This window comes from Cibotium barometz, chromosome 2, assembly GCF_041138505.1.
Source record: "Cibotium barometz isolate CiBa-2024 chromosome 2, ASM4113850v1, whole genome shotgun sequence".
Classification (NCBI taxonomy): Eukaryota; Viridiplantae; Streptophyta; class Polypodiopsida; order Cyatheales; family Cibotiaceae; genus Cibotium; species Cibotium barometz.
Genome location: NC_141047.1, coordinates 14,289,916 through 14,300,802, shown reverse-complemented (window position 1 = coordinate 14,300,802; position 10,887 = coordinate 14,289,916). Strand labels below are relative to the sequence as shown.

Sequence of the window (10,887 nt, the reverse complement as noted above, 5' to 3'; positions counted from 1 at the left end):
TACATTTGTTATTGTCATATCATTACTTTTCTTTTTGAACTTTTTCCAATGACATGAATAAAGGCTCCCACATGACTACCTGGCAATATTGGAAGCCAGCTTCAATAACAAAAGACCTTGAGGATGCATATGTCTCCCTTTCTAGTGACAATGAAACCTCCTCTTAATGCCCAACTTGAATTTCTATATAGAAGTAATAAGTATACCTCCTTGCCACTTTGCAATCAATTTTTGGGACACAAAGTGTTCTCCAAGTAGGAAGAGGAAGAATAATTTTGTATTTATGGTGGTCACTTTTTGTGTTCAATGGTATGAGTGTACGAAGTAATTTAATTAATTGAAAGTATACATGTTTATTGTAGATGTATAAAACTCTTATTCTTCTCCTTGTAATCGGTCGTCCGTACACAATACATAGTCTTACACTGATGGTATGTCGTTCTATGATGAGCCTAGAGTGTACGAAGTAATTCAATTAATGAAATTATACATGTTTTATGGTGGTCACTTTTTGTGTTCAATGGTACGTGGTTCTATGATGGGTCTAGAGTGTATGAAGTAGTTCTATGATGGGTCTAGAGTGTTCAATGGTATGCAGTTCTATGATGGGTCTAAAGTGTATGAAGTAATTTAATTAATTGAAATTACACATGTTTGTGGATGTATAAAACTCTCATTCTTCTCCTTGTAATCACTCGTCCATACAACACATAGTCTTACACCAATTACTAGTGTCTTCATTGCACAAGGCAAATATGACCATGAGTAAGTAAAGGTTGATTCCATCTCAAGACAATGAACATGCCAACAACATTTGAAGCATAATTCCCAAAGTATCTCAAGATAATGAACATGCCAACAACATTAGAAGGATTATTAGATGCCTCCTACTAAAACTGATTGTAGTTTGCTATTTTTTAAAACTCCCATCATTCTAGTATTACACATGTTCAAATGATATCTACCAATAAAAAATAGACTTCCAATCAATGTACTCACTTGGGCCAACCACGAAAGGCATACTCATCAAGGGCTATGACTTTAAAGTAAATCACGATCTAAAGCCTAAACCAAACAATTAGTTATTGGAAACCCTCTCTTTTGGAATGCCGAAAGTGATAACCAAACGTGGCTTAGCTTTATAGATATTAAGAGATGATATTTAAATGAAAAGTGTTTCACAAATTAGCTATCAATTAATCTTCTATATAAGAATATAATATTTTCATCTTCTCGCTTGGAGCTTCATACGTTTGCCCTACCCATGGAAGCTCTCATGTAGTGTGACAAGGATGGAGGTCTACTAAACACGGACATGCAATATGGCATGATCATTTGAAGACTTGCCCACTTATGATGAGATGTTAGATGGTGTATAAAGGCCTTTAATTCACACATGGTGTAGAGAGTGCTTGATGGCCATACTACCCTTCAATTAAAGCCTTGGACATCGACTTTTAAACACCACACAAGATGATGGATGAAGTGTGCTTTTTTATTTTTTTTGGTATTGCGAGGAGGTTATGTCCCACACTGGTTCATTTCTTCATGTCCCACGCCGTATGTAGTGGGGTCTCGCATGCCCATCTTTCGGAGCCGGAGCTCGATCGTTGGGCTAACTCCCATCTTGTGGGTTTTAGTGCCATGGGAAGGAGATTTTCTGTGAAGGAATATACATGGTAGTGAATATAACTTATTAGGTGTTATCTTTCACCTCCTTGTTGTACTACAAGTTAATATTTTTGTTTTTTGAGAAAAACCTCATTCTCTATGCATGGTACATGGAACCCAAAAAAAAGGGGGGGAGAGAGGTTACTTTGAGGTAGGTCCCATGGATGATGAGCTAAAAGGAGGGAAGTGGAACACTAATGGGAAACTATTTCATGTGGGCTTCAATGGTCTATTGTGCTATGGTGGATTCTGATCAAGGTGGGGAGAGAGAGAGAGAGAGAGAGAGAGAGAGAGAGGTATTAACGTTGGTAGAATGCAACACTGATCAACGTGGGGGGGGGAGAGAGAGAGAGGGGGATGATGGGATAGGGAGAGAGAGGGGGATGAGAGAGAGAGATAGGTATTAACATCGGTAGAATGCAACACGAGGGCATATACGACCAACGGTGGGACTTGAACTCTAGTGGATCATGGCCTTTCTAAGGGAGAGAGAGAGAGGGGGGAGAGGGGTAAGGGGGGAGTGTGTGGCAATGAGCAATGCCACGTAGGCAAGAAGCTACAATGGGAAGTGCAAAGGAAGTGCTTGTGGACAGAACGTTAAAAAGGGGAAAAGCGGGATCTAGGCGCAGGCTTGCCGACCCTGAATCAACACAGCAGCAGCGAAAAGGCGAAGGCAAGTTCGTAACGATTACCGATTGTTTAACCTCCCCTTAACGTTAAAAATAATCGCGGTTTTCCACAAACCCGGACACCTCACGACGGCCCGCACTCCCAGGCGTTGGAATGTGCTTTCTCCGCTTGGAGGAGCACGGGGCCCACGTAGATTCCCACGTCAGTGCCAGCCAGCCAGTTGCGGGGCCGCTCCTTATACGTGGAGTGTTATGATTGGTTTCTGAGAAGTTGAAGATTGGGATTGCGGATTCGCAGCCAATGGGAAGACGTGCGGTGTTTAACGCTGCATGGGATGGGAGCATGATAAGGGGCGTGGCGGGCCACGCACGTGGGCGGGGCCCGTGATTAAATGAGGGGGTTTAATGTCGCGGCTTTGCTAGATTTGCTAGGTTGGGACTAGTTTGGCAGGTTTTGCCAAAATAGCATCAAATTAGCGGTGTCGCTAAATGTTCTCCTTCACCTCTCCTCCCCTCCGTGGCTTCGAGCTCGGGCTGGCTCGAGCTCTAGCTTGAGCTTTTTGGCTATGGCGTCAAAAAGCCCACAAAAAAAAAACCCTCATTTTATTCACTAGCCTGCCATCATTCACTCCTCCTTGTCAGTGCGCCCCTGCTACGTTCACACCTGCTGCCTTCCTTTGACCCCTTCACCTCACAGTAAAGCGTGAATTTCTTTCTCGATCGCTTTTTCCCCGTTGTAAGTTTGATCAGCCTACTACTACTCGCGCTGAAGCGATGAGTACCTCTACACCTCTATGGCTTACCTGTTGCTGCTGCAGCAGCGGATCCACGATATGTTCTGATCTACCTCTGGTTAGTTCTGCTCCCCCGTCGTGTCCTGGAGTTTGTGGTTTTGGAGGCTGTGTACGAGCTGATCTTTCGAAAGGATTGTTGATGCAGGAGGCATCATGACAATTCTCACATCTGGGTTGTGCGTGGGGGTGTGGAGATACAGTCCGCGTGACCTGTACCACTGGTTCTCTAGCGTAGGATTTAGTGGTTCTAAACGTGATACCGTGAATTCGTAAACTTAATTCGGAGCTTTTGCCAGCAAATGACGTGCAGAGTTCACTCTTCGTAAACTGAGTAAGAGCGCTGCGCCTTGAGGATGGGAATGGAGGACGGTCTTCCCATAGGATCTGTAGCTGGAAGTGAGTGACTGTGGGCATGCTCCAAATGCATCTGTTGGGCGGGACAGGTAGTGAGGCCACACTGCACAGCATCTCTGAGGCCGCTTTGCAATCCTAATTGGGGTTGGATGTTGGAGCTGGGCTATGATTTGATTTGTGTTACCGGCTGATCTGATGAGGGTAAGGCTGCAATTCTGTGAGAAGATGGGGGGGTTTTTTTCAACGTGAACAATAACGTGCTAGTGCGAGATGGAAGTGGGAGATGGAATCCCACCACCACCACTTCACCGTCGATACAGAACGTGCTATGCTGTCAGGCATGACAGCTGTCCGAACTCGCCTTTTTGCAATTGAGTGATAGACTCTTGCACTTGCCGGCGGCGATGGCTCTCGCTCTTGGGCTTCGCAATGGTAGCGCCAGAGATGCCGCAAGATAAGCTGTGAGACTTGAAAGCGCGATTGATTTAAGGGCTGATCTCGCCGCATGACTGTAGAGTCTACATTAAAATTTGCCTCTGCTGCTGAGCTGATGTGGACTCCTGAGCTTAGTGGAGCTCGCGCACTCGCAGGGGATGGCTTTGACAGAACCGATGGCGAGTTGCTGTTTTAAGCTTAATTAAGCCCTCTGTAGCCAAATTACCACCCTAATCTCGAAAATTGCAAAGTCTATGTTAGTGGGTGAATCAAGGTTTGACATTTGCGAGGCGAACGTGCCTTTGGGTGCTGGCCTTGCTGTTCCGCAAACACTTGGTGCGCTTGGTTGTCGCCTTAAATGCTCCCCTTTTATTTCGCTATTGATAATTGTCTTGCGTCTTGACTGGTCTCTAGTGTTTTTCGTTTCTAGATTTGGATTAGACTAAGCTTCGATAATGGGTGGTGATGCAGAGTTGAAGGAAGAGTTTTGTAAGGATGGATGCTTATGAGGTGACCAGAATGGTGTACTCCAGAGTACAATCTCTGGAGCCGGAGATGGTCTCCAAGATAATGGGCTACTTGCTCCTGCAAGACCAGAGCGAGCAGGAGTTGCTCAAGCTGGCCTTGGGTTCCGATTCTCAGATCCAAACAGTAATCTCTAAGGCAAAGCAGCAGCTTGGCCTCACCTTTCCGCCTGCCCCTCCTCCCCAAACGCCTGTCGCGCCACCTTCTCTCCGCCTCCCTGCCTTGTTCTCTTCCATCACGTCATCTCCCTCTCCGTCTCCATTACTTTTGCCGCCTGATCCCTTTCCTTTCTATGTCGACGAAGCCCTGCCGGCGTCAAACTCCGCCTCTTCCACCCCTCACCACCACCAGCACCACCTCCCCCATTTCGCCGGCGGCTTGAACGACAGCTATCCCCCTCACCCCGACTTGATTTCTAGCATCTTAGCAGACAAGTTCCACCCTGACGTGGGGCTGAATTTCTACCCTCGCCCACTTTCTGCCACTGCCCGCCGCCCATCTTCGCTCTCTGATTTCCCCATTTCGCCGGAAAGCGCGTGCCTCTCTCCCGCCTGGAAGCCCTGTCTGTACTACAGCAGGGGCTATTGCAAGCACGGATCGAATTGCAGGTTTCTGCATCAGAACGTGCGATCGGATCCGGTGTCTCCCAACTCTTATTCATCCAACGGCCAGCGTGATTCCCGAAGTGATGACGGCCTGGTTCAAGGGTCGCTAGAGAGGTTGGAAGTGGAGCTTGAAGAGTTACTGAGAGGGAGAAGGGCTCCTGTCTCCATAGCCTCACTCCCACAACTGTACTACGAAAGATTCGGGCGTACTCTGCAGGCGGAAGGCTACCTCACGGAGAGCCAACGACACGGCAAAGCTGGTTTTAGCCTTACCAAGCTTCTGGCCCGCCTGAAGAACACAGTCACGCTCATTGACAGGTAGTCCTGCCCTCCACTCCGATCTCACTCTACGCCTAATGGCTTTTGTTTTCTGCTCAACTTTATTTCTTAACCTCTTCTCCTCGCACCATGACACACAGACCTCATGGCCAACATGCTGTTGTGTTAGCTGAGGACGCTTTGAGATTTACTGCTAACAGGGGCGAAAGAGATGATTTGAGTGCTGTGACTCCGGGCTCTCGCCAGATCTACTTGACCTTCCCCGCAGAGAGCACCTTCTCCGAAGAAGACGTCTCAGGATACTTCAGGTGTGCCTTTATTAATGTACTTCGTTCAGTTTAGCGTTGCTTGCGTGAATAATCTTGCGTATCCTTTCGTCCCTTGGAATGCTGCTAGATTGATTAATGCTGCTAATCTCTCCTTAGCCAGTTGAGTGCTGCGGATGTTGATCCCTATTGTGGATCTTGGTCCTTGCACTGCTCAGCCCTCACTAGCTGTGCTATGTACAGAGGCTGTGGTTTAGCTTGACGGATTAATTACTGTATGGATGCTAATCCTCACGACTCTTGTGCTCTGTGCAGGGGCTATGGACCTGTCCAGGATGTGAGGATACCCTTTCAACAGAAGAGAATGTTCGGGTTTGTCACCTTCGTATACCCAGAGACCGTGAAAGCAATTCTGTCAAAAGGCAATCCTCATTACATTTGCGGGGCTCGCGTGCTTGTCAAACCTTACAAAGAGAAGAGCAAATACAATGACAAGTAAATCCCCCCCACCTCTTTTTGGTGAAGCTATTATTTTCGCTTGCTGTTGGTGTAGTGAGTTCATCTAATCCATGATTTTGGGTTATTTTATCAGCCGAAGACTGGTGGAGAGGGATCACTCCAGGTTTCTCCCGAGCCGGAGCTTTGATGGCCGAGAGTTCTCCTTTCCTCCAGGTGTGGGCTGGCTCAGGTTCACCTTTCAGTCCTGCTTCTGCTTTGCCCTGGAGCTACACTTGATTAGATGCATTAAATGTGATGCAATCAATGTAATGTGAATCTAAGTTATGATTGATTCGTGATGCGCAGGCATTCAATTTCTTGATGATCATGATCTATTAAGGAGGCAAATTAATGAGCAAGCCCTGGAGTTAGAGAGAATGCGTTTTGCTGATTTGCAGTTCAATGAGTCTCCACGGCTGTTCGCTCCAACAGGATCTCATTCTGCCGAGCCCCCACAAGGGCAGTTTGGGCTTGTCTCGAATGGGCTTGGCTCCTCTAGTGAGATGGCCAAGGGTGCTGATGGTCAGTGGTCTATTGTCCTCCATCTTACACTCCTGCCTCTCTGTTGACTGCCTCAGTTAGAGTTCACATCATAAGTATGAGGGCACTCTAAGCACAAAGATTAAGCTAAGTACATCCCTTATTATTGACATTCTATTGTTGTTTGTGCAGATCTTAACAATATTCAAGTTTCTAGCGCATTTGGGTACATCTTGGACGTCTTGGATGGAGACCCCAGTGAGAACGAGCAGCCCAAACAGAAGAGTGAAACTACACAACCAAGGTAAGCACTGTAGTGCATGATCACCCATCAACAGGTAGAATGTCGTCTTGGTTGTTGATCACACTTCATGTTTGTTTGTCCAATCTTGCCAGTAATGAGCACAATCTTCCTGATAGTCCCTTTGCTAGCCCAAAAGCTGAGCTAGCTCAAACAAGATCCTCTACTGCTCTTGAGAACCACATCAACTTTACCGCGAATGTGCAGTCTCCCTTCTTGTCAGAAAGCCCTCTGTCCACCTCTCCCAGTTTTGAAGACAAGGATCTTACATGCCGGATTTGCAAGGGTAATGCCATCTGAGCCGTATTTGGCATTACAAATTAAGGAATTAGTGTAAGATAATGCATATATGTATTTCAATGTTTTGTGTACCCCTACTGTTTATGCGTGTCATGCTAATGTTTACCATCTGTGTGTATGTTACCTCTATGGAATGCTAATAGCCAGTGTGTGTATGATGCTTGTCCAGGCTTCTTTGTAGATCCACTACGGCTTGATTGCAACCATATGTTTTGCGTTAATTGTATACTGAAGGTAAGGGACTCTGGCATGGCATTGATTGAAAAATTCCAAGCGTACAGAATACCAAATCTGGTTTGCAAGGCTAATGAAAGTGCTGTACTCTGAGAGTCCAATGTCTGGAAGCACGCATTATTTCAGAATCACATGAATCTGTTTAATGAAAATGCTGGTGCGTGTGGTGTGCAGGTGATCAGGGTCTCCAAAGACGAGTGCCCAGTATGCCAACGCCATATTGGAAGCCAAATTGCGAGGCTCCTTGAGAGCAGAGGGCTTCCAGTTATCGACCCCTCTCTCACAAAGGCAAGGGTTGCAGCAATCTCAAATCAAAAGATCACCAGCTGGTAGCTCAAACCAGAGCCCAAATTTTCCACTTGCATGAAAAAATAAGGAAAAAAACCCATCAGGACCTCACATGAACCTCTCAATTTTTGGCGGTTGCAGCAGGTCTAGACATTCAAAGTGCATGAGATTATTACAGAAAAAAGTGGCCTCCTCCCCTCCTCCCCGTGTTCTTTCTATAGGGTTGCCTTTAAACCCCATGGTAAAATATAAGGTAAAGCAAAATTATCTAATAGGTGGTCATGAAGAGAAGCAAAGAAGAAGAAGAAGAAGAAGAAGAAGAAGAAGAAGAGAAGGATGTAAATAGTCAAGTCGATTTAATTATTTAGCGGAGTACATTAAAGCTTTAGCCTAAGCTTTCAAATCAAACACTCAATGAGGACACATAGCTCCCGTTTCTACTGTCGCACTTCTTGTCGATACACTTCAGAATATCAAAAACACTGTTCAAATAGAACTGATCATGTGGGTGGTCGAGAACACAAGGATTGACCCACTGGCCCTCTCAAGGGATGGGCGGTTAGCTTTCCTTCAAAGTCATACCACCCTTTATTCATATCAATTAGAATGCCCTTCTCTCTATATATGATGCTCTTGGGATGCCATGTCATAAAGCTGTAAATCTCTCATGGGAAAGAAATTTTCAAATTATGCCCCTCTCTCTCTCACGCGCGCGCACACACGCACACACGGGCGAGTGCATATAACCCATAATTTACTTGGAATTCGACTGCTATGATTTGCGATACTTGTATTATCTTCCACCTGCTTTTAAATGCATTCTACTAAATGAATTTCTGTGAATGGAAAGAGTGTTCTCTTACAGTTCGCCTCTGCCGAGGGACATACCCCATACAAATGCGAGAAAAATTGAAATATACAGTGTTTTTAAAAAAAAGCGTATTCAAATAATAGGTTTGTCTTCATGAGAATTTCTATGTTTTGGACAATTTTTTGCCTGTTATTTTTTATATGAATTAGAATTAACAGTTGGAATGGAGAGTCTTGCACGTCAATTGAAATCATTGACATGTCGAGCCCTACCAGCATTGTGTGCACATCTCTCTCACTGCTACTTCCTGGCTTTAAAACCCATGCACTGGAATCCCTCGGCATTGCAACTGCTTGACGTCTCGGCATTTCGTCAAAACCCACGTACCAATTATCACCTACGTTTCGGCGTTACGTTGAAACCCACGTACCAATTACCACTAATTTATCGGCATTACGATGAAACCCACGTTGGAACCAATTATCACTAATGTATCGGCATTACGTTGAAACCCACGTTCCAATCATCACTATGTACTGGCAGTTCAATGAAACCCACGTACGGATTACCACTAATCCGGTAGAGTTGGGAGCTCTACCAATCGGGACGCTAACTCGAAGCATCTGCACAACTCACCAGGAAAGGAAAGAAAGGTGTGAGGAAAGAAAGGCGTGACTCGCAATTCGTATTATTAACCGAATTGTGGAGCAGCCTGCAAACTCATGAGGCCATCATCAAGCTTCCATCGATAGCGTCGACGATGAGGCCATCATCGCATAAAATCGGGATGCCCCTATTACTCCTATTCGCATAAATCGGGATGCCCCTATTACTCCTATTCGCATGTTGCTGCTGGAAGATCGCGCAGTTGCAACTGTTAGAAGATCGCACAATCGCAATCGCAGTTGCAACCGTTGGAAGATCGCTAATAAAATCACCTAAAGTTTTTTGATCCACCTTAATAAAATAAAGTTATACACGATGTCTCTTGCTTAGTTAATTAATGAATTCGATTTTTTCATCGTTATTAGCCCCTATTAGCCCCTATTTGCTTTATAAGTGTGGCATCTAGATAATTCTTTTATTTGGCTTCACTCAAGTTAATCAATTCATGTTACGACGTAATTCTGAAATATCATCCTGCAACTGACGGCTACTAAAAAGGACCACGTCTGCCACAATGCCATGGCTCCTGAGTTGAGTGGTGAATTGGAGACTCTATGCGGTGCAATGGAGACTGTATGCACAGTATTTGAAGGCCGAGTATGTACAGTATTTCATTACTTTAATGTTCTGCCACCTTTGCTCAAAAACCAGTTGCATGGCCTCTAGGTTTCCCTCAAAACAAAATTGCATATCCGGGAGGGATATTAGCGCTCTTATACTGCAATGGCGAAGGCAATGGCCTCGAGGCTGCAATGGTGAAGGCAATGGCCTCGAGCCTCTGGTTGGTGTGCGTGAAAACATGGCGCAAGTACTGCACAATACTCGACAAGTTTAGAGGCTTGCAATTAATCGTAAAGAGTAGCAGAGAGAATCTCAAACCAATTACAGTCCATCGCCCAGATCGAGAATATGGTAAAACAACCATACTGTTCTCTGGCTTTTGCAGATGAATTATCGCAGCCCCTTCTTTTTGTACTTCCTCCTCTTCTTCTCTGTCCTATTCTGCAAAGTAAACCTTTTGTGCCCTCTTTCTTGCAAAACATTCCTTTTCAATGTGGCCTAAAAATCACACTTTATTGCTCCTTTGTCTTTGAAGTTGCCCTCTGATAAATGTTCTTGGTGTAGTAGGCCTTTCCATTGTCATAGTAGGTAGAAGAAGCTTAGACATAAGGAAGATTTGTGAGGGTTGTGAGACGAGATTGCCATAATCTTCATTTGGTAGACTCCAACAATGACTAATCTTCTTCTATAGGCATCTTGATACTTACAAGTTGGCTTAATGTGTTTCTCTTATAATTTAGAACTGGAACAAAACCTCTAGGCTCCATTTTTAAATCAAAATTTTTTGTGAGAAGACTAATCTTATAATTCTTTGCATTCTCTTTAAACAGTTTACTAAGTTTTTCCCCAAGCTTCATTGGCTATATCTAATCCATCAATGTGATGAATAAAGTTATTACTCAAGCCCAATGCAATAATTACAAATGCCTTTTCATCACGTGCTACTTATTGTGCTTCACCATCCCTTGTGGTTAGCTTTTCTTTCTTTTCCATCGGCTTTATGCCATAATCCCTTCTTCATTAGGATAAACCTGATTATTGTTTGTCAAGTGTGGAATAAATTTGTCAAGAGTGGCCACGATTGAGGACAGGTCTTACTCTTAGCTTACAGCTCAAGAGCAGTGTCTAAATCCTTTACAAAGTTTTTAGCTCAGACACTTTTCCCCCGGCGAGAAAGTGACACACTCATG

The 10,887-nt window shown here is 44.8% G+C and overlaps 1 protein-coding gene across 7 annotated transcripts; it reads left to right on the top strand.

The window, feature by feature from the left end:
• The first annotated feature begins 2,605 nt into the window (after positions 1-2,605).
• LOC147640683 (zinc finger CCCH domain-containing protein 18-like) lies at positions 2,606-8,355 on the top strand. Of its 7 annotated transcripts, none has more exons than XM_086814206.1 (11): positions 2,826-3,152; positions 3,240-4,219; positions 4,355-5,331; positions 5,433-5,600; positions 5,874-6,053; positions 6,151-6,230; positions 6,363-6,578; positions 6,729-6,840; positions 6,933-7,123; positions 7,307-7,371; positions 7,546-8,355. In XM_086814206.1, exons 3-11 carry the CDS (start codon positions 4,379-4,381, stop codon positions 7,702-7,704), a joined length of 2,124 nt encoding a protein of 707 aa, XP_086670332.1. In that variant the 5' UTR covers positions 2,826-3,152; positions 3,240-4,219; positions 4,355-4,378; the 3' UTR covers positions 7,705-8,355. The 7 variants fall into 7 exon arrangements, with proteins under 7 accessions (XP_086670351.1, XP_086670338.1, XP_086670332.1 ...); XM_086814199.1 differs by having other exon boundaries at positions 3,226-4,219; XM_086814233.1 differs by having other exon boundaries at positions 3,016-3,152; positions 5,493-5,600.
• Positions 8,356-10,887: the final 2,532 nt, after the last annotated feature.

Coding starts and splice junctions, on each gene's coding strand:
- LOC147640683 (XM_086814212.1), top strand. CDS start 4,379: ATGGATGCTTATGAGGTGACCAGAATGGTGTACTCCAGAGTACAATCT. Junction 5,601..5,873: donor GACGTCTCAGGATACTTCAG/GTGTGCCTTTAT, acceptor TGCTCTGTGCAG/GGGCTATGGACCTGTCCAGG. Junction 6,054..6,150: donor AAGAGCAAATACAATGACAA/GTAAATCCCCCC, acceptor TTATTTTATCAG/CCGAAGACTGGTGGAGAGGG.